This window comes from Anopheles merus, chromosome 3L, assembly GCF_017562075.2.
Source record: "Anopheles merus strain MAF chromosome 3L, AmerM5.1, whole genome shotgun sequence".
Taxonomy (NCBI): Eukaryota; Metazoa; Arthropoda; class Insecta; order Diptera; family Culicidae; genus Anopheles; species Anopheles merus.
In genome coordinates, this window is record NC_054085.1 from 8,266,671 (window position 1) to 8,289,594 (window position 22,924).

A 22,924-nucleotide genomic window follows, 5' to 3' on the forward strand; every position below is an offset into this window, starting at 1 on the left:
TGGTAACAAGCATTCGCTCATTAAGGTCAAGATGTGGTTCATTTGTAAACAAAGCTGCGTCTGTAGTGGTCATGGCAGGTGAGGAAATCGTAACGGGCTGTGCGAGCGTATCTTTTGTAGTAGTTGGCATCGCGGCACTCCCTCCAGAATGTGAGAGAGGATTATGATAAGTGTCGGTAGCGGGAGTAACGTTTTGATCGAGCATCGAATTTGTTTCAGTTGTTGCACAGGTATTAGTGTTATAATTATTGGTCCGATAGTCACGGAACTCTCGGTAGGTAAGAGCAGAGGGCCATGTGTTAGGTGAGAGAGCCTTGTTGCGTAGAGTGGCTGGTATGCCCACCTTAAATGAGATAAATGAGAGTGTACTAGTGTCGGCACCAAGCTGCGTCAAACGGTGTACAGACACATCCCGCTTATCGAGTGCTAGCCGTACTTGTACCATGAGAGAAATCTGCTCAGTGGTAACCGATGGGGAGAAACGCGTAAAGAATAGCCACATTCGCGTATCGGTGTGTGGGATGGTGTCTAGTGTGTCAGAATCGAGCGGCGATCCCGATCCTCTGAGTAGTGGTGTTTGCGGGTTGTAAACTGGTGGCATATTGGTGAAGGATGACGGTTCGTTCGCACTCACACTAAGAGAAGCGGCTAATGATGGATACTGTTGTAGTGTGGGTGTAATAGTACCGGGGATATTTTTGACCACTGAATTAAACAATTTAGGCGCTGAATTGTGATGAATGGGCCGTTGAGACGGTAAATCGGTGGCGGCATGCGTCGATCGCAAGCAGGAACGGATCTCCGCCTTTAAAACTTCCAGAAGCTCTAACTTAATAGCTGTGGTATGCTGTGACAGCTCGCTACGGAGGCCCGCTTTAAGGTCGGCTATGCTGGACAGTAGGTCGACAGAAGTGTGTGTGTACGGGGTGGATGACCTCAACACGGCCGTACGCGGATCCTTGTGAAACTTTACACAGGCTTTACAGGCCCAAAAAAGTTGTGCACAGGACTCTATAGTAGCGGAAAGTTCCTCAGAAAGTCCGCTGCATGAGAAGTGAAACTCAGAGTTGCACCAACCCTGGCATTTCACAATGCGATCAGCAGCTACGATGTCGTTAGCGCAGGCGGAACAAATACCAGCCATTGCTTTGTGGATGAGCAATTGATTGTGATGTTGAAGCGACGTAATGATTGTGGGCCGGAAAACGTTTCCAGGTGATTGACGGTGAATAATCCAGTTGTTAAACAAAACCAGGCAATGAAGTCACCTACACCAGCAACAAGTTCAGCAAAGATACAGGCTTTCTCGGAATAATATTGAAAATAGTCGGAGCGCAGAGAATCTTCGACCAGTCACAGTGACGTTTGGAATGGAAATGAAAAAATTATGAAGCATTGCAAATATTATTGATAGATATTTAAAATATTTTGCAGGCGAATTTTAAGAAGAAAACGAGACAAAATACGAAAACATACTTGAAATTGTCCCGATTTGAATTCTATCTACTGTAGCTAAGAAGCGTTTGACAGCCAAGGTATTCAAAGCACAGGTGGGTATCGAACATCAAAGACAGAATCAACTGACATGTTCGACTCGATGTTTGTCTTGTTTGTTTGTTTGTGTCTGACAGTGCACCTCCATATGATTATATGGGTTTGTTCGAGTCGGTTGTCGTATTCGATTGGTGTCAGAGCGCCGCCTAAGTGAGCTGCGCTCTGATCGATATCGATTCGTCAAGAGCGCGTATGTTGTTATTTCTGGTATATGCGGGTTCAGTCCACCTCGCTTCCGTGGTACAGTCAATTGCTGCAGTGGAATATTATTTTATAAAATTTGATTATTAAACGTATTATGAGTAAACGCTCAAATGTTCCTTCATTCCATGCCAAGCCTCTTTGGGATTTACCTTTTTCCGATCACTGACCTTGTACTACAAGCGTGAACACTTCTGCTGGAGCGTGGTTTTCCATTTTTATTTCTTTATTACAATCGAATGTCAAGTGGTACGTACGAATGATACTAAATGTACCTTCACATATAGTCGTATAGTTTATGACGCTTTCATATGTGGCAGGAGCTTTTTTATTGTATAGGCCAGCTGAACGATAAAATATAGAATAAAATATAGACAATTGATAGTGGAAAGGATTTACTAGTGGAGCCATTATTAACATGCTCATTTTTCCCTTACTGTACCAAGTAGTTCAATAAGTATAGGAGAATAAAGTTTTTCAGTAAATAAACAAGATCGTTCTATATTATCCTGAGGTAACATATTTCTCATTCGCTAATTTTGATCAAAATGTAAGGTTAATTAATCTATACAAACATTCAATACTATGTAGTGAAAAACAAAAGCTACCTATGCTACTAACTTCTAAAGAAGTATCGTTTTGTACTGAAAGCTATTTTTAACCACAGATTTACAATAGATTCTATGCACGGTTTTTTTTTTTTTTTTTTTTTTTTTTAATGTACATCCGCATCACATGTATCCCAATTCTATTCCATCATCACAAAATGTCATCTAATCACCTTCACTGAGTCGTTGAAAACCGAAACGACTAACAGTTTGCAAGTTTCCATAAAAGGTGCGCTTTTCCATGAACCGTCGGAACTAGGCAATGTGAAACCACAAAAAAAAACACAATAAAACATGAAATCGATGCGCACTAAATGGCTGTGGATTTCCCGGACAGTCTCTTCACGATAGCGACACATAAATTCCGTGCCCTTTTTTTTTATTTATCATAAAAGCTTCTTCAGTCAACCCAAACGCGGGAGGCGCTCAAGTTCGCCCTAAAAGTTTTGCCATCCAAATCCCCTATTCTTTCCCCTCGTTCACGGGTTTTATGCTAGCCCTGCACGCAACTATGATTAATCATTGGCAGAGGTGCTTGCCGAGGAAATGGCCCCAAATGGAACGGTTAACCGACCGACGGGGAGCACCCGTCGATCGTCGCATTTGCAGTGGGCATGGGACTGAAGGAATGTTGCTGCTTTGCTTGCGGATGCTAACAAGCTTTTATAACGAATAGACCCAAGCATGGAACGATCGATCGGACGATGAATGCTGCTCGTGTATTTGTCTGTTGCTAAGGACGTTGTTGATTTGGGCAAGGCGTGCGAAAGGACGACAGTGGGATAAGGATTCCCATACGCTTTGTAGCAAGCCGGTTGCCTATAAAAGGCTGACATGTCTTGTCCGCGGGTTCTTCAGTTCCGGTAGCTCGCGAAGTTTAGCTCGACAGGCTCGGCTTCCCATTTGCCGAGTAGGTGAAAGTGGAAATTGTAGTATAAGTTCAATTGGTGTTGTGTGATAGTGAATGTTTGAAAGACTCTGTAATAAAGACTGTCTAAAAGTACCAGCACACAACGTCGCACAATGAAAACTGGATACGGATTAAATACGGCAGATTCACTCGGATACTTAGGCTATAGTTCGAAGCCGTACTCGTCACTCGGCTATCTCGGCAGCAAAGGATACAGCTCGACCGCAACCGGAGTCCGCTCAAAAAGTGCATTCGACAAAGATGTGATAACGCCCAAAGTGAAGAAACCGAAGCTAAGGCAAGGAAAAAGCTAATTTGCGGCAAAATATTCAGTTGGTTTCATAGAATAGTGAACAACTGAACAGTGAAATTTTTGTCTCATGCGTTTAACAGAGAACTGGCGTATGAACAATATGTGTTAACAATATATCAAATTAGTACATGTGAAATGCATGTGCAGTGAATCCTTAATGAAAAAGTCATGATCCTACGTTAGAAAATTACAACAAAAATCTAAAGCAAAGTTTTGTAAAACCTTTACTTATTGGTTAAAACAATCTTTACATATCAGAAGCACTTTGTGATAATGTAGTTTGTGATGCTAATTAAGAACAAATATTACAATTTTCTAAATTTTGCATTTGCATCCTGTTTTACTCCAACTTCTTCCCAATGGCTCAATTCTTTCTTTAATTCATCATCCGACCGGTTCCGTAGCGGTTAAATACAAGTCATACTGACATGTCCAACTGAGATATCAACCAATTCACTGGACTTACTTGTCTTGACGTGGTCATAGTAAAAAACTTACATAGAGGATTGTTGTTGCACCATCAGGAAAGACGAACAATGAGGAATAGTTATTTAAAGTAACATCTTTGTTGAAGTCTTTTTCGTTTGTTTCATTCATCCAATGTATTTACAGTTTTCCCTTTGTAGTTTGATTTTATACGTAAAACACGGAAAAAGTCACCCATTAGTTCTCTAAACGGTCTATTTAAACCCTACAGTTTGATCAAATTTCACGGCTTATTCAATATATGGGCTATGCTTTGAGTTACACCTTACATTACAAAATACAAATGTGACAAAAACAAATTCCAAATTTCAAATCGTTTCAAATAATTATGCTAGTCATATTATCCTAAAAATGTCTCCCATTTAAATGGTGCAAACATAAAAAACAGTGAGCAAATTCTTGAACATGCAACAACTTTCCCTGTCCCATTGAAAGCGATAGCGCAGTTCGACGAGGAGGATCGCATGCTACCCAGTAATGACACCGTGCGCACGCGCGTGTACACATGCGTTGTCAGGGGCAACCTGCGCCATGGCGATCGTTGTTTACGCTAGCCAAACAGACGCACACGATTTCCTGCGAAGCAAAATGACACCTTCATTCTGTTGCGTAGTACGGACTGTAATGTGTAAATTGTGATTTTGGATGGCAATCAAGTTACAAAAATGAATGTAGTGTTGTGTGTATTACAGTATTAACCCGATAATCATGGATACAGAGTAATAAAGTTAATTCTGATAGTGAAACATTTAGATTTCTACACGCTTCATTTACTTAATGGAAACTGGAATACCAGCCACAGAGCGTGTCGATTACAAATATGCATCATTTTTCCTCTCCAAAACAGAAAAACATCCACCGAAAAGGTTGAGACACCGCTGTACAAGAAGAAAACCTTCGATTTCACGGATTATGCCTATCGTGAGGCTGTTAACCGCTTAAAGTTCCTGCTGACGGAAGCGTACGAGCCGACAAAGGCACCCACAACCTTCTACTATCGCAGCGTCGACGATGGCAAATCAGAAGTGTCTGACAGTCAGTCCGTCATTGAGCGGCCGTCCATAACGGAGGTGTCCAAATACTTTCCGTCCACCGCTGTATCACGCTATGGGGGCGGTCCGGTGAGTCGAAGGTACAGTTTTCTCAACAAGGACCTATCGGTTGGGCAAGTTGGAGCGCTGAAGCCAGCATTGTCTAACTCTAGTTTACATCCAGCTCCATCGGGTAAGATGCAATGAAAAACACCAGTGCAATTGAGTATAGCGCATTCCATTCATATCCTTTGCTACAGTACATGCAGCGCAGAGCCTTGAGGTGGCACAACCACCGCCTGAGCTGTTGGGTTTTATTGAAAAGCAAGAAAGCTATATCGAACAGCTGGAACGTGAATCTCAGTACTGTCGGGTTGGTGGCCACAATATTGAATAAAAACATGAAACCATTTCACTAAAACAGCTTTACGCATTTGTAGGAAGAGCTTTCAACTTTGTTGAAGAAAGTGAAAGAAGTCGTATCGGAGAATGAAGCGCTCAATGATCGATCCCGCTCAAAGGCTCTGTATCAGCTTGATTCATCCGAAAGCGAGGATGTCGACTATGCGGAGCGTGGCAAAGGCAAAGGGCACCTGTCCGGGCCAAGCATTGTGTTTGAGTCACGCATAAGCGAGCTCGAAGCGCAGCTGGCCCAGTCACAGATCGATCTGAAGAAGCTGTTCAACGAGAATGAGGAGAATAAGCGCAAACTGTTGCACGGGGCAAGTGATGTGGGTAATGCTGACGCCTATCGGAAACAGGTGGAAAATCTACAGCGGTAAGTAAACTAATTTTCACTATCAAATTGTTTATAATCTATTACTTAAACAATTTGTGTCTGTGATTTTTTTTTCCAGTGACAAACAAAACCTAGAAGAAACTGTTCGCAAACTACAACTGTCGATCGATCAGCTAAAGGACTCGGAGGCGTGCAATTTCAGCAAATCACAACGAAGTCGTGATATGATTGAGCAGGTGGCCTTCGAACGTAATCAAGCAGAAATTGAAATTCGTCGTTTAAAGGTGTGAGGAAAATTTTAAATTGAAGAAAGAGCAAGTTAGTGAGCATGTTTTCATTTTCTTACAGGATGAACTGGAGCGTCAGCATGAGCGAGTGCGTGAGGTACAGCACGAGATGGCCAAACGCATCGCAGACGAGCGGGCCAGTGCCGAACGGCGCTATACCTACCACGTGGATCAGCTGGGCGGAGACCTTAGCAGCCAGTGGGAACATGCCACCAAGTTGCAGCTAGAGGTGGAACGTATGAAGCGCATTGAGTCGGACTATAAGCGTGAGCTTAATCAAAAGAGCTCACAAATAGATGAGCTAAAGATGGAGCTGAAGAACAAGTCAGCCATCTTTATGTCCGATCTCAACCAGGCCAGCGCAGAAAAGCAGTCGCTCGAGCAGGAGATCACTTCTTTGAGGTATGTTATTGAAGGGGTTGTTAGTTTTTCTATTCAAAAAACCTGCTTTAATCCCATTTCCTCGGCAGACTTCAATTGGAGCGTGCCGAACGTCAATCAAAGGTGGAAGTGTCTCGTTTGAATGCCGAAATAACGTCCCTCCGCCAACGGCTCGATCGTGCCGATGCTGACCTGTTGCACTCCAAGCGAGAAAATCTTAAGCTTGCCGATGATGTCGCTTCGCTAGAGAAAGAGGTATGGTAGAGGATCACGCTCTTCGGAACAGTACAGATGCATTGTTCTAAATAAATAATCAACAATGCTTATCTTCGACTACAGCTAACGCTTGGCGAGCTTAACCGCGAAACTCGACCCTCCAAGGAGCTGGCAAAAATCATATCCGACATGGAGGCGAAACACAGTAAGTAACCACTGTTCACACTCTATCCGTCTAATGTTCAATTGTGTTCGTGTTCATGATTCAAATTGTACGAAACATGCTGTGGGTAAGCTATTGAAAGCCTAAATTTTACCCAGAGTCTCACACAAGCCACTTCAGTTAACACATCAGTGCTGCAAAACATCGGTCATTGTTCCCATCGCAATGTGCATCTTATTGTTTTTTGTTTGTATCATTTGCAATCAATATATACACCTGCACAGGCTGGTTTGTTGTCTGTTGGTGTTAGCTATTCTAGTGCCAGTTATTCATTGTTAGTAAAAAATTATGTTCTTATTTGCGGGTGTACAAGTTTGCTTTTAGCTGCGCTGCTGTGCAGGGTTCACAGTATAACCATGGGAGCAAAGGGCAATTTGAGCATGCTGAGAGTTGTATTCAATGTTCTTCCTCTTCTTATTCTTCTTCTTCTTCTTCTTCTTCTTCTAAGACAAAATAGTAGTCAGTCTAGGTCTAGCATAAGCCACTAACATTCTTATCTAACTATGACTTAATGGTATTACAGTCAGAATTACCTTAGAGACATTATAGTTGAGTTTGGTAACATTTTTAATAAAATTGTGATCTTGTATTGTACATTACAATTGCTAAAAATTTTAAAGCATTTTATATTAGGTAAAGTGCTCAAAATACAGCGATATTTTTATATTGAAGAAGTATAATAACAATATCTTCCTTTACCGGTGCAATTATGGTCCAGGTAGTTCTATGCTTTGCAGAATATTCAAATGAATAATAATAATAATAATAAGTTTAGAATTGTTATAAATCATAATAATACAGTAAGTCTTAATTGGAAATTGTTCTACTATGTATGAGACATGGCCCATAAATTGACAATTCTTAATATTTGATATCATCTCATGAAATTATAAGAATAGCTAAAGATCAGTGTGTATAGCACATAGGTATTTTCGTATTCAGCAAAATTGTGTATATATATAAAAATTTTGCGAATAAAATCCTAAATATCATGCAAATTGTTGCTAAATATCCAAATATGTAGTCTGTACAAAACGATTTTAATTGATCGTATATTTATGTATGATTTTTATTAACGCATTCAGTCAATTTCCCAAACTCGATCGAAGCGCAAACGAAGGATCGAAGCGATCGCCAAAAATTAAATTAAAAAGTGTTTGCATTGGATGGTTTTAGAATATATACGCTGTAATGAGCAGGGTGCACATGAAATAAATGAAGTAAAGTTGTATCTGAGCAACTGCAACAATCGTTCCTCTTCGCTCGAGTTTGTAAAAGTGGCTGATTATTTGATTTTCAAGCAAATACTGACTTATAAAATATGAACTTGCATTATTAAACTATAGCTTTCAATAAATTTAAAGCTTTAGAATGTTTTACTAGCAACAGTTACTCAGATGTAAAAGGTGTCCAATGGTCCAATTCCTTACATGCCCTCAGTGGCTTTGAATAGATTTTCCCATACTCACTTCATTTTCAAGTAAAAATATAAATTATTCGGTACAAGCACGCTGCTTTTGCTTAGTTATCATTTTATAGCAAATTTATTCAATAACCACAATGTGTGAGATTTGTCCCATGTTCTACCCCATCTTCACGATGAATGTTTCAATGTACTGCCGTATTGTGATAGGTGCACTTGCAACATTCATTCCGTTTTAATCGAAAATTTGAACAGTTTTTTAAACGATATGCAAACAAAACAATCACGGAATCGTTCTCAATAGTTTATCCATGAGCTATTTTACACTGTGAACCGTTGAAAAAAAACAACTACTTTGGAAACAGATTGCGAGTACGTCGTACCAGAAAGTGTCTTTCATGAAGAGATCGATCAATTTTCTTTTCGTTTAACCATGGTGACTTGTCTAGATAATCTTCCATGCCATAAGCAGCTATCACGCAACACGAAGTAAACTTCCGACCGTAACCGCTCAAATCAATGTTCTTCTTTTCGCTCTCTCTCTCTCTCTCTCTCTCTCTCTATTTCCGGTACACACATTGCGCGTCACGCCGTTCCAGCCAACACCGTTTCCGAACTCGAGGGCATGATACAAGATCAAAAACAGCTCATGGAAAAACTAACTGCAGAATGCAAAAGCTTGACGCATAAGTTAGAGGACACCACACAGAAGCATAAGTACTTGAAGAAACAGTCTTGTTAACTGTCCTGTTTTGTTTTGTGTTAACTGTTTCGTGCATTTGCTGCTTGAAAAGATGCATTAAATTAAGTTGGTTTGAGTTTTCTGTAAATGCTACATATTGTATAATGTAAATGGTGTTTTCTTTGTACACTGAAAGCACTCTAGTAAGCTTTTATCTTTAGTTTGTTGTAGATTCTAAAAAGAGTAAATTAGAAAGGACATTGTTTGTTCCGTTTTTTTCACACTGCTTGCTAACAACTACCCTCTAGTGGTTTGTGTTTTGCACTTCTGTGTGTTTTGGATTTTACTGCACGCGTTGACATCCCTTATACTAACACCGGATCCTCCATTCACCATGCCCCCTCGCGCGTCATCTCCATCATCATCCCATCCATCTCTGCTCGCTCCACACACACACGCCCGCCCCTTCGCATCTACTTCACAAGGCGCGAGCGAAGGAAACGAGTCCGTTTCACGGATACTAACTCCATCTACGAACACTGCCAACAACGCTGCCCAACCCGCTACCCATCGCCGGAATCCAGAACGGGAATTGGACACCACCACGAAAGCGTCCCGGATCAGCCATCAGCAATTTGTGGCAACAACCAACAGCACCAACAGCAACGATACTCACCCCTGCTCGCGTCCCTTTGTGACAGTAACCGATGGCAAAGGGAACACGTTGAGCGAAGGGCCAACCATACAGTGCGGCCAACCATTGCACCCTATTAAGATCGGTGTCAACGTACGCATCGGTCGCCAAGCTACCGGAAACGATAGCTCCGGTGATGACCAGCGCGACACGGTATCTTAAGAGCAGAGCCTCACTAAGAGGACCAGCATTTGTACCACACTCTAACACACTCCTTCAACGCTTCATTTCCTAGCGTTAAATCTAGGGTTTATGGAAGAGATAGTACGTATTTCCCATTTGTTCCCGAGTGTCGTTTGTTGCACCGCATTCTCTTACTTCTTTAATTTCAACTTTGTTTGTAAATAGCCACTAAACGCTTAGTTAGCCCCATTGTTAGTACACATCCTTAGTACACCCGTTCATCATCCCTCATGTTTTGCTTGCTTTTTTACCGGTTCGTTTCATCACGCCATTTTCATTTGAATTGTCCGAAACACGGCCTGGCAGAGAGGAGAAGCGTGAGCTACGCCAAACGAATTCCGAACTGATGGAACGGTTGAAGCAGATCTGGCACAACTACAAACAGATCAGTCCCGCATTTCGGAAATCTAGTGGGGCGAGCTACGGTGAAGATCTGCCAGATGAACCGCTGAACGCCGACGATGCTTCTGCATCGAAGCACGAACAGGTACGGTGACGGGGCGGAAAACCCTTCTAACTTTCTTCTTTCTCTCTTTCTCTTTCTCTTTCTCTCTCTCTCTCTCTCTCTCTATCTTTCTCTCCTTCTCTCTTTCTCTCCTGCTCTCTCTCCTTCTTTCTAAACCTTCTCTTCCTGTTGAATGGTTGTGATGTACCCAGGCAGGAGATAGATTATTTGCAGGAAAACTTAGAATATCTCTCAAAGCATATTAATACTACCAATCCCACTAACGCTACTAATAATACTACTAGCAATGATACTAATCCGTACGCTTCGACCAATCCCGTAATGGATGACAATCGCTATACCAATGAGCTGCAGGCAACGCTGTACAATCAGGCTGATAACGGCAGTAGTAGTTACGGTGGCGCTGTCGCTGCTGCTGCTGCTGCTGTCGGTTCCACTGTGGCGCCTGATGCAAGCGCAACCGCAGCGTACTCAAGCCCCTCCCCAAACCAATCGATTGTGCGTGATGATGTGAACAGTTACGAAGGTACCGACATGGACGACTCTTGCACAAAAATAAGATATCCGCCTGCCACCCTCACGCGTAGGAAGTCACATACCACGCGCACACACACACGCCTATGGGGCCGCCTTCCAGTAGTTCCCATTCTCACCTTACCATGGGAAAACGTGCGTTGTTTGCTTCGCTCGCAAGATCGGTTCTGCAAGTTTATTAGCATAATTCTTACGCTTTGGGGCGATTTATTGTTTGTTGAAAATGTTCACTAATCACCACGATTACGGCAACAGAGCGCCGAGTGCGACCCGTTTGTGGGGTCCGTTGCACAAAGCTACCGAAAGTTCTCACGCAAGAGGGCTGCGCATTGCCGTTGGCGTTTCGTGGCTCACAAAATTTTCCCTCGAAGCACATGCTGACCTAGCTTTGGGTTTTTCGTTTTGGTTCTGCATTGCACAGCACAGGGAAAATGAACTCATCGACACTGCAACACAACCCCGGGCTGCATTTTCCTTTCTTTAGACTTGAAAGCTCCATCACGAATTTCAACTAATTTGCCGATTCTCTTCCACAGCGGTCAACTCAGGATCACGGCCCGGTAGCACCGCCGCCCGGTACCCTGCCGCCAACGATAGAACCCTGCCAGCGGACACATACGATGATGCATCAACCGCCGGCACGGCTGGACGAGCGTACGGAAACAGTGGCGGCAAATCCTCCCGACCGGAATCACGCACCTCCGATCGGCAGTACGGTGCCTCACAGCCGAAGCAACCGCCCGAACTGTCGCGAAACAATTCCGTCGCCGACTATGTCGATCCTAGGCGCAGCGAGTCCCGGCTGTCGCGCTCCTCCGTCACCAACGAGGACGCGGTGCGATCCGGAACCGTTTCAAAGGAGCCAGAGTATGGACGTGCTGTGGAACCGGAGCGGCTGTCCCGAACCAGCGACACCACTAAACCGGACAGCACCGGAGCCGGAGGCGGTGGAGCATCGGGCAGCAGTGGCCGACTGTCGCGCGAATCCGTCGCCGACCAGCGAGCCTCGCGCCAATCCATGCAATCGCTGGCCGGATCGCAACAGTACGGGACAGCGGATGGTGCTGACACCGCCCCATCGCAGCAGTACGCCGCCCAGGGACAATACGGAGAGTTCGCGTATCCCGCCGGAGGAGAGCAGTATGCGCCGCTGGACGATCAATCTGCAGCCGGATACGATGCTGCGCAACAGCAGTACACCGATCAACAGCAGTACGAAGGCTATGCAGAGCAGTACGACCAGCAGCAGGCATACGATCAGCAGCAGTACCAGGGCTATCAGCAGCCATATGATGCACAGCAGTACGCCCCTGAGCAAGTTTATGATGAGTCCAGCTACGCCACCGGAACCGGCACCGTACAGCAGCAGCCCGTTGCACCAGCACCTGCAGCCGTCGCACCAGCAACAGCACCAGCACCAGCCGTCATTCCATCACAATCCCCAACGCAAGTTTCAGCCCCAACAGCAGCATCAGCCCCATCCGCACCATCCGTACCGGCACCGGCTAGCGCCACCGGAAGCGGAAAGCAGCAGTCAGGAAAATCTGCAGTCACAGTGGAACAGAAGGAAGGTAACCGAGCTGTGGGGAATACGCGTTCCGGTGCATCCTCACGGGCAGGAGCCAACGGACAGCGATACAAGCAACCGTCCGGTGCCGGACGATAAGACGCCACCACAACCGTACCGCGCCTGCTGTACAACTAACAACGGTTTGCCCCGGCAGCAGCTGCCGAAAACGTGCGGCTTCCAGCCGATCGAGAGCTATCCGAAGCTAATCAGCATCAGCAGCCCGAGCCTGTTTGGCAGCAGTCCGGACATCAGCCAAACGCCCTCACCAACGTCGACCGTGCTGAAGAACTACGATGCCGCCAGTCCCAATCCGGTGTGAACCGGTTGCACAGAAGAAGGGTTTTATGGTTGGTTTGTGTGGCTTTTGGTTTGGTTTGGAGGGTGTATGCTGTGGGGTTTGCAATTGTTTTACCGTAAGTGTATGTGTTTACCTATTTTGAAGCCTATGCTCAATGTTGAGCGTTTTTTGTAGTGATTGCCATGTTCTGGAAAATGAATAAAAAATTTCATCAAATACCCACTTTTTCTTCAATAGTAATCTTAAAATTGCTCGAAATGTAAGCTCAGTTACATTTTGAACCACCCCACGCTATCCAGCTGCATACAGGTTTTTTTAATGGTTTATTATTGATTGTTACGACTTTTATTATGTTTCCCACATATTTAAGATTTTTTTTTTATTTGTGTTAAAATTTTGTGAAATGCTATGTTATCTGAACTGTTAGTGATTACTGGTACTATTCGAATGAGAGATACTAAATTGAGAACTCAGTTTTTTAAATAATAGAAGAACGCTCTACGAAGGGAGCAAAACTTAATGGACGAAAAGAAGTTAAAATACAAAGCTGACAATAGATTTTCGGTAAGAATACAGGCGGTCCCCGAGATACACGGTTAATGGGGACCGAAAACGGTCGCAAAAAACCGCGTATCTCGAATTTCCGCGTAAGTCGAATCTCGTGATTTCTAGCCAAAATATCACTAATTTTCGTGTAAATTTGCAACTAGGGGGTGGTTTTAGCCACTTAATCAATTATTTGATATGATTCTGAAGGAAATAACAGTTTCAAACCTTTTGAAATAGTTTTCAACATCCGATCAAAACAGAAATTATTTGGTATTTTACAATAGATATGTCAAATCAGTACAATTTGCTCAAAGAACTGTCAAATTTAGGAAACCGCGTATCTCTGAATCCGCGTATAAGAGGTACCGTGTATCTCGGGGACCGCCTGTACCCCAAACTGAATTGGTAATCCCAACCTATTGGTAACAATAGTTCACGAAAACGGCCGAACAGACAAAGAAGGACTCTCTGGAGCGTACTCATGACTCCGATCCAGCTCCGGTTATTATTACTCCAATTCCGGCTGTGGCAAAATCGGAATCGCTAGCTCCGCAGCTATGGCTCCGTATGAGTGGTTCCGCAGTACAGTCGTCTACTCGTACGAGTTTAATGAAATGTCCTCATGGCTTCAAGTCTCATCTGGACCGTCCTTCCGTAGCAAGGACTGACTCGGCGTTCGGACTGCAAGTCACCTGGAGACGAAGTCGGTCGGAACCGGAGTCGACTGGAGTTAACCGGAATCGACCGGAATTGACCGGAGTCAACCGGAGTCGGATTCGGTGGAAGTCGGTCACTCTCGAGCATTTCATTTCTTTTAATTTTTTTCTTTCGCTTTGCACTTCAACTTCATAGACAGGCCTTTGTTTCTAGGAATAACGCTTACCGAGCCGTCTCCGGCCCCGCTACTTACCGACTCTGGGCGAGTCAGACTCCCGTCAACTCCGACTCCGACCAACTCTGCGCGACTCCGGACGATTCCAGATAATGTTGGACGGACATACCTTCCGGAGTCCGGTTCCGATAAATCTTCAGTCTAACTTCATGATTCAAATCGTGAGACGTGACGTGGTATTTCCACGTCAGTTTCGAATGTAAACGTTGCTATTCACAACGTGTAAGCAAACTCCTACACAAACCGTTGCACAGAACAGATCATTCCTTTCAATAGTTTAAAAAAAATAATCCTTTTTCAACCAGAACCGATAAATACCCAATTTTGGAGTGGCGAAAAAAAAAAACAGTTTAAAAATAAAGTGTCGTGTTGTTCCTATTTTCAAAGTATCCCTACAAAAAAAAAACAGATACATACTGAGTGGAAAAAAAATCAAGCAAAGTGGTAGAGAGGGGAGAGGAAGATGGGGGTCATAGACCCGGGAGGAAATAAGACTTTCGGGTCTTATTTCAGCATCTTGGGGGAAACATCAAATAAAAACACCAAAAAAAGAAGAAAAATAAGAGGTGAGCGTATCAATTTAAATTTCAGTGAAACAGTGAAGAATGAAGAGGTTTTTATGGTGGTGGAGAGTAAAACTCCCGGCAAAAGTGTGGCATGCTACAACCCATTCCTGTTCGCAAAGGCAACTGAAATGGCGATTGGATGTAGGCCATTACAAACGTCCATACTTAGAGACGGCAAAATACTGATGCGTGTTAAAAATGAAACCGAAGCCAAAAAACTAAAAAAAATTAATTTAAAACACGGTGATTGTGCTATCGAAGTGGATGTTTACGAACATAAAACTTTAAATCAAAGCAAGGGAATAATCAGAAGTGATGCGTGCAGGTTCTTGAGTGAAGAAGAGCTTCTAGAAGGTCTTCAACCTCAAAATGTATCAGAGGTATACATAATGAAGAGAAAAGGCCAAGATGGGGTTCTCAGAAACACAAGAACCGCCATCATAACTTTCAAATCTACAGTGCTTCCCAGGAATATAGAAATAGGTTACTTCACCGAAAAAGTAGAGTTATTTATTCCAAACCCAATGCGGTGCATGAAATGCATGCTTTTTGGGCATACAAAAAATAATTGCAATAGAGAAAAAATTTGCGCCAAATGTGGAGAAAATTTTCATGAGAATTGCACAAACCCCCTAAAATGCACTCAATGCGGTGAAAACCACTCAGCTTTAGACAAAGATTGTCCAGTATGGAAAGACGAGGTGGAGATAAAAAGAATACAAACAGAAAAAAGAATAACAATAAGAGAAGCAAGAAAAATTCGAAGGGAAACAGTACCAGCCATTCCTAGAATATACATAAGAGAAAATTTTTCATCAATAGTGAGAGGCAATCAAACGCCTATAACGAACGAAAAACGAAAAATAGACGAAACAAGTGAAGACGATAGAAACACGCCTAAATCAATCGAAAACACACTAACAAAAAATAACAGAACAACAAATAATAAGTACCTAGATAATAACACAGAACCCAAAAATAATACGAATTTAACAATAAGTACCAAAGATTCAGAAAACCACACAGAAATCGAAAACACAGAAACTCAAACGAATCCAAACGCAACAAATGAAAATGCCACCAATATCACTTATTTAAGTGATGCTGAAATGTATCTCAATGAAATAGACATTCAAGGAACAATCGAAATAGACTACAATGAAACATCACAGTAAAAATTACAAAAAATTTACTATTTTTACAAACTATTTTTATAGCTAATTACACAAACAGTCTTAATAATACCTAACCTTTTCCCTATAAACAAATAAAACATGGAACAATTAAATATACTACAAACTAACATACAAAGCATTCGGAAAAATAGGGACGAACTAACACACATACTACATGAACAAAAATACCACATAGCTTGCTTACAGGAAACATGGCTGAAAAATGAAAATAAAATAACAATTAAAGGTTTTAACATAATAAGAACAGACAGGGAAGATGGATATGGAGGAAGCTGCATTCTAGTTAAAAAAGGAATTAAATACAAACCAATTAAATTAATAGACGAAAGCGATGAAATTCAAATAACAACAATACTGATACACTCTGGAAATTTCATTATAATATCAATATATATAGCTCCAAATACCACCAAACAGACAATAAAAGACACTTTAGCAAAAATAACACATAACACACAAACTTACACAAACATAATAATAGCTGGCGATTTTAATGCACATCATACATACTGGGGAGATGATAGAATCGATCAGAAAGGAAACACAATAATAGAAGAAATAGACAATTCAAACCTCATCATCCTCAAAAATAACACCTACACTCACGCCCCAACAGATCACAACAAGAGACAGACATCCATTGATTTAACAATCATATCCAAAAAAATCTATAACGTAATCAACAAAACTATACTAGAAAAACACATAGGGGCAAGTAACCACAAAATAATAAAAATAACAATTAAAAAACACTCAACAGAACCGATACAACATACTATAATAAACATGAATAAGGTAATTACAAACATTAAACATATGAAAGGGAAAGATATAATAAACATAAAACATTTCACAAAGAAAGTATACAAAATCATTCAAAATAGTAAACAAAAAATCAATTTTACACTAAAATCATGGTGGAATGACGAAATAAAAAAGGCCCTGCAAGACAAAAACATAGCAAGACAAACCTTCAACAGTACAAAACTTATCGAACATGCCATAGAATTCCGCAAAAGAGCAGCAATCTTCAAACTTAAAATAAAACAAGCAAAAGAAAAACAAACTGAGAAGAACATGGAAAAAATAAACAAAGATACAAGCAGTAAAGAACTATGGAATCTATTAGGAAATATTAGCAACATCAACACCACTAATAAAGAATCAAATCTAATTCACAATGAAGAGAACTATGCTAAGGAATTTATGAATTTAAATTTCACTAACAATAAAAAATCCAAATTTAGAACATTTTTCAGCACAAATCTACCGATAGATACAGAACTTCTAAATTCAGATATATGGGCAAACATACTCAAACAAAAAAAAAATACAACACCCGGCTTAGACAAAATTACATACCAAATGCTGAGAAACATAAACGACGAAACACTAACACAAATCATAACAGACGGAAACAAAATGTGGGAGAATGGCAAATTAAACAAAGAATTAAAACAAATAAGAATAATAGCAATTCCTAAACCAAAGAAAAATATAAATGATCCCAACAACTACAGACCTATAGCACTTATACCAACAATTACCAAAGTCCTAAATTCAGCAGTATTATTAAAATTAAATAAATATATTGAAACCAAAAATATACTCCCAGAAAAATCCTTTGGATTCAGAAACAAAAGAACCATAAACCAATGCATTAACTATTTCAACAACCAAATAAATCATAACCAAAGACTAAATAGAATAAGTGGAGCAATATTCATAGACTTGGAAAAAGCATACAATAATGTCTCAACAAAAATCCTTATAGAACAAATGATAAAATCAGATATCCCACCTCAAATCATAAAATGGACCTACTCCTTTCTTAGAAATAGAACCTTAATAATAGAGAGCAACAAAAAAACACACAAAATGCTAGTAACAGATGGACTACCACAAGGAGATGTTATGTCACCAACACTCTTTAATTTATATACCAAAGATATACATAAAGCTATAAACCAAACAAATAACAAAAACACTATAATACAGTACGCGGACGATTTCGTCATTCTCAGCAGTGGAGCAAACGAAAGAGAGCTTCAAAATAACCTACAAAACGCTCTAAATGCTTTTGCCATAGAAACAGAACAATTTAAATTTAACATAAACTCAAACAAGACCAAATTTATGATTTTCGGAAAATCACATCACACTATACAACTCAACATACACAATAATAGCATAGAACACACAAACACATATAAATATCTAGGAACAGTAATAGACCCAAAACTCAATTTCCACAAACACATCGAACAACTACGTAACAAGGCTACAAACAGACTAAATTTCTTGAAAATTATAAGCACGCAAAAAAATAACCTAAACCCCAAAAACAGCCTAAAAATATACCGAGCAACAATTAGAAACACTATGGAAACGGGAGCTTCATACACTCTCAATAGCAACAAAAACAAATACAAAACAATGAACACAACTATCAACCAGGCACTAAGGAAAGCTACAGGTTGCACCAAAACGACCCCCATAAATACTCTGCATGCCATTGCAGCAGAAATACCTTTCAACATCAGAAGTAGATTTATAGTACGTAAGGAAATAGCCAAAGATTTAGTCTACTCACCAATTATAAGACAACAACTACAAATACACCAAAAAACAAAATACAAAAAAAAGAAAAAAACAATACATGAAACAACGTACGAAAAAGACAATAAAATTCTAAAACATTTATACATTGCAAAGAGCAACGATATAACCACACACATAAAAATAAATACAAAAATTAAAGACACGATAGAAACAAAAACAAAAACAAACACTCAAATTTTGAAACAAATCACCATTGAAAACATGAACAATTATGATAATAACAGACCCACTATCTACACTGATGGAAGCATTGCTGGAAATAGAGTAGGCATAGGGATATATATAAAAAACAAACCACAACAATACTACTATAGCTATAGATTAAAAAATTTCACCTCCATAACCACCGCAGAACTGATAGCAATCGAAAAGGCATTACTTTTAGCACAAGAAAATAATATAGACAACCCAATAATTTTCACAGACAGTTTAACATCATGTAACATTCTACAAAAAGCAATAACAGAAAACAAAATAGAGGAAATTTGTTACAATATTATAAAAACAGCAACAAGTATCAGAGCAGATATAGTATGGATTCCATCGCATGTAGGCATTGATGGAAATGATAGAGCAGATGAACTGGCAAAAAAAGGCACCCTAACAAATTGGTTCTATAAGAACAAAATCAGATACACAGACGCTACCCAATATTTCAAAAAACAAATGGAAGAAGAAACAAAAAAGTGGTACACAGACCTGGGCAGGGATAAAGGGAAAAAGTTTATGCAATTCCAGAAAGTTTTCAAAACTGAACTATGGCACAAACAGGTTAACCTAAACGGAAACGAAATAAAAACAATTAACAAAATACTGGCAGGACATGATCTTTCCGAATACTGGCTTCATAAAATGAAAATAGTCGAAAATGGAACCTGTGAGAAATGTCAAGTCCCAGAAACAGGACGACACAAAATTTTTGAGTGTCAAAAATATAAAAGACATAAAGACATCTCTCTAGACACTTTACACGAAAAATGGATGGAAACAAGTGGAAATACCTGCAAAACAATTTTAGAGTTCATCAAAGAAAACAATATTACGTTATAGTACTTCATCACACACATTTTCAAATAAAAATAAAATTAAATAAAACTTTTTTACACATTCCCTATATATTTGCCTATATAACTCACAACAAAGAGACTGCACTCAACACTTCAGCAAAAAGGATAGCAATAGGACAAGTACTCACCATTTATTTATCTATCTATTATAATTATTACATCTATTGCATTTATTATATTTATTATATTTATTCTATTTATTCTTTCTATTCTATTTATTATATTTATTACATTGTCTGTATAACGAAACGTTATCTCATGTTTTTTTTCCTATTTATTCAATTATTTAAACCTATTTATTCAATTATTTATCTGTACCTTATTTATTTATTTATTTATTTATTTATTTAATTATTTATTCATTGGTTTCTGGTATTACATATATATATATACACAAAACATCACCTAACTGAACACTCCAATTTCAAACATCACACCACAAAAATAACAAAAAAAAAAAAACCCGACTTCACACGCATCAGGGCCTCCTAAGGTTGGGTACTCCGTTTGTTCTGGCAAACACGAGAAATCCAAAGACATCCTTTTCTATCACTAGAGGATAGAAACAAGATGCCAAAAGGACCAACTGAAAGGGCCTTGTAACAAAACCAGCACACTCACAGAAAACCCTTTTCAAACTTCACAAAACAAGCCACCTCAAAAAAAAAAACCCTAACACAAGAACAAGAACCTGTACAAAAAAAAAAAATAATAATAATAATAATAAATAAAAAAAAAAACTCATCCTCTCTCAAGAAAAAAAATACATATAAATACATATACATACAAACACCACAAAGAAAAAAAAAATTGAAACCCACTAAACCACAAGCAAACTTAAAGAATGGAACAACACTATCTTTTGAATACAAACTGAAAAGAACACACAAACTATCAAAAAGAAAAAAAAACGATAGGTGATTTCACGAAAACCAACACACTGTGCATCAATCAGAAAGATCTCAACCACAACATATAAACATCAAAGAAACAGCAATATAAACATCAAAGGAGAATGGATGATTTCCCCTCCAAAAACTGGTAGTTAAACCTCTGATTATACCTTCAAAAAACGGATCGTATAGGAGGCCTCAACCTACCAACTCTATTAAGAAGAAGAAGAAGAACAACGTGTAAGATGTTATACCACATCAGTCTGATATTTCATTTCCATCATCATAATTTGTCATTTATTCAGCATGATTTTCAACACGTCTCAAGCTGTATTGAGTTTGCCAGTTCTTTGTGATGTGTTGAAAATCATATGTAAAAACTCGATTATCCAGGCAGCTCGGGACCAGAAGGTTGCCGGTTAATCGATTTGCACGGATAATCATCCAAGAAATGTCAAATTCATATAAAAATAATGAAATTCACTAGTTTTATGATTGATTCACTTTGAACTGATCGATTAATAGTTAGCAGAATATTATTTCATTCAATAACTACAGATTTAACAACTGTTCATGAACAAACATGAATTTCGAAAATACCGTTAGACACTACAGAGCTGCACAAAAAACTGGTTGCCCACTTGACTATCGCTGCAAATTTTCGCCGTATGTTTGAACAGCTGTCACATTCATGCGCACGGTTAAGCCGCCAGCCGGTTAATCCGCCCCCGGATAATCGACGTTCTACTGTACACCATTTGACAGCTGTTGAAAAACATCTTGGATGCGGTGAATAACAATGTTTACATTCGAAACTGACTTGAAAAACCCTGTAATGATGTGCACATGTGAAAGTAACTTGGAAACCCCTATATTTCAGAATGTATCTTGAAAAAGGTAACAATTGCCAAGTTTAACCATCATCAAATTTAACAGTTTTTCTCGTATTCAAATCCAAACAAAAAACCTTACAAAAAATCACACGTGATACATTTGTAAGGTTTCGCAGCCGTTGTCAGCGAGCTGTCAAAAAGATTTTTGTTTGTCATCATTTTCGTCCAAAATCTCACCGCGTACCGATCGAGAGGTGTTTAGTTTGTTTTCCCCATCTTAATTCAGTGAAAAGTATAGTAAAAATGGCTCTAGCAGAACTGTGCGGACTGTCCCAGGGTGGCCTCTTTCACGATGCTTCCATGGGCAACGATATGTTCCACCGGGACATTGCACTGAACACGCAAAATCTACAGAACAACATGTCGCTGGCGGTTCCACCGTTCCAAGATGTAGGGTTAAGCCGTGTGTTTTGGTGACAAACAGTTTTCCGGGCCATATGCTATAACTCTCTCTTTCGGTGTATTTTTCACAGCCCGCCTTAAATCTGGCGAAACTGCAGGCCGCAGGCGAATCAAGCGGCATCAAGATGGACTTCGACCACGGTACCACCACACTGGGCTTCCGGTTCCAGGGTGGTGTCATTCTCGCCGTCGACTCCCGTGCCACCGGTGGCCAGTTCATTGGATCGCAGACGATGAAGAAGATTGTAGAGATTAACGACTATCTGCTCGGCACGCTGGCTGGCGGTGCGGCCGATTGCGTGTACTGGGACCGCGTGCTCGCCAAGGAGTGTCGCATCTACGAGCTGCGCAACAAGGAGCGAATTTCGGTAGCCGCCGCAAGCAAAATTATGTCCAACATTGTCTACTACTACAAGGGTATGGGATTGAGTATGGGTATGATGCTGGCCGGATACGACAAGCGGGTAAGTAACAGATGCTGATGAAGGGATCACGCAAGAGGGTTGCTAATGCTGAATATTTTGTTTTAAATAGGGACCACAGCTGTACTACATCGACTCGGAAGGCACCCGCACTCCTGGCAAGGTGTTTTCCGTCGGTAGCGGTTCGATTTACGCTTACGGTGTGCTCGATTCAGGCTACCACTGGGATCTGACCGATGAGGAGGCGCAAGACTTGGGAAGACGTGCGATCTACCACGCCACACACCGTGATGCGTATTCTGGCGGTATCGTGCGCGTGTACCACATCAAGCCTTCTGGATGGGTCAACATCTCCAACCAGGACTGTATGGATCTGCACTTCCAGTTCCAGGAGGAGAAGAATAAGAAATTTGGAGAAACAGCTTAGGGTTGGGGTTATACAGAGTTAAATGATGGGCGTGTAAGTGGCCGATAAGGGCGAATAAATTGGATTGCTATCAATGCATTTCTTGTAAACGTGTTTGCCGGATAATTGTGTCGTTACAATGGATAGAATCTTAACCATTGGTCGAGGAATACAACAGTCTTAACGCAAGTCGGTCTCACTAATGGATTAATTATAT

At 40.6% G+C, this 22,924-nt stretch overlaps 3 protein-coding genes across 5 annotated transcripts in view; 2 read left to right on the forward strand and 1 right to left on the reverse strand.

The window, feature by feature from the left end:
• LOC121600520 overlaps positions 1-12,986 on the reverse strand; it is a 32,356-nt gene extending 19,370 nt beyond the window's left edge. The window contains exon 1 of the mRNA XM_041929182.1: positions 12,933-12,986. The gene's annotated coding sequence lies outside the window, so the exon portion shown is untranslated. The remainder of the gene's footprint in view (positions 1-12,932) is intronic.
• On the forward strand, positions 3,166-13,004 carry LOC121600516 (nucleoprotein TPR). Of its 3 annotated transcripts, none has more exons than XM_041929174.1 (11): positions 3,166-3,571; positions 4,920-5,296; positions 5,364-5,476; positions 5,544-5,881; positions 5,961-6,126; positions 6,191-6,531; positions 6,600-6,765; positions 6,850-6,931; positions 8,972-9,089; positions 10,238-10,418; positions 11,468-13,004. In XM_041929174.1, the coding sequence occupies exons 1-11, from the start codon at positions 3,387-3,389 to the stop codon at positions 12,818-12,820; spliced, it is 3,420 nt and encodes a 1,139-aa protein (XP_041785108.1). In that variant the 5' UTR covers positions 3,166-3,386; the 3' UTR covers positions 12,821-13,004. The 3 variants fall into 3 exon arrangements, with proteins under 3 accessions (XP_041785108.1, XP_041785110.1, XP_041785111.1); XM_041929176.1 differs by lacking the exon at positions 10,238-10,418 and adding an exon at positions 10,589-10,923 and having other exon boundaries at positions 11,468-12,686; XM_041929177.1 differs by lacking the exons at positions 8,972-9,089; positions 10,238-10,418 and having other exon boundaries at positions 3,167-3,571; positions 11,468-12,686.
• Positions 13,005-21,630: 8,626 nt separating this feature from the next.
• Positions 21,631-22,817, forward strand: LOC121600522 (proteasome subunit beta type-5). Its single transcript, XM_041929184.1, has 3 exons — positions 21,631-21,867; positions 21,951-22,343; positions 22,414-22,817. Exons 1-3 carry the CDS (start codon positions 21,721-21,723, stop codon positions 22,726-22,728), a joined length of 855 nt encoding a protein of 284 aa, XP_041785118.1. The 5' UTR covers positions 21,631-21,720; the 3' UTR covers positions 22,729-22,817.
• Positions 22,818-22,924: the final 107 nt, after the last annotated feature.

What these genes read in the sequence shown, in the direction of transcription:
- LOC121600522 (XM_041929184.1), top strand. Translation starts at nt 21,721, where the DNA reads ATGGCTCTAGCAGAACTGTGCGGACTGTCCCAGGGTGGCCTCTTTCAC. An exon ending in CGGTTCCACCGTTCCAAGAT is followed by an intron (nt 21,868 to 21,950) that starts GTAGGGTTAAGC and finishes TATTTTTCACAG; the next exon opens with CCCGCCTTAAATCTGGCGAA. An exon ending in TGGCCGGATACGACAAGCGG is followed by an intron (nt 22,344 to 22,413) that starts GTAAGTAACAGA and finishes TGTTTTAAATAG; the next exon opens with GGACCACAGCTGTACTACAT.
- LOC121600516 (XM_041929174.1), top strand. Translation starts at nt 3,387, where the DNA reads ATGAAAACTGGATACGGATTAAATACGGCAGATTCACTCGGATACTTA. An exon ending in GTGAAGAAACCGAAGCTAAG is followed by an intron (nt 3,572 to 4,919) that starts GCAAGGAAAAAG and finishes TCTCCAAAACAG; the next exon opens with AAAAACATCCACCGAAAAGG. An exon ending in TTTACATCCAGCTCCATCGG is followed by an intron (nt 5,297 to 5,363) that starts GTAAGATGCAAT and finishes CCTTTGCTACAG; the next exon opens with TACATGCAGCGCAGAGCCTT.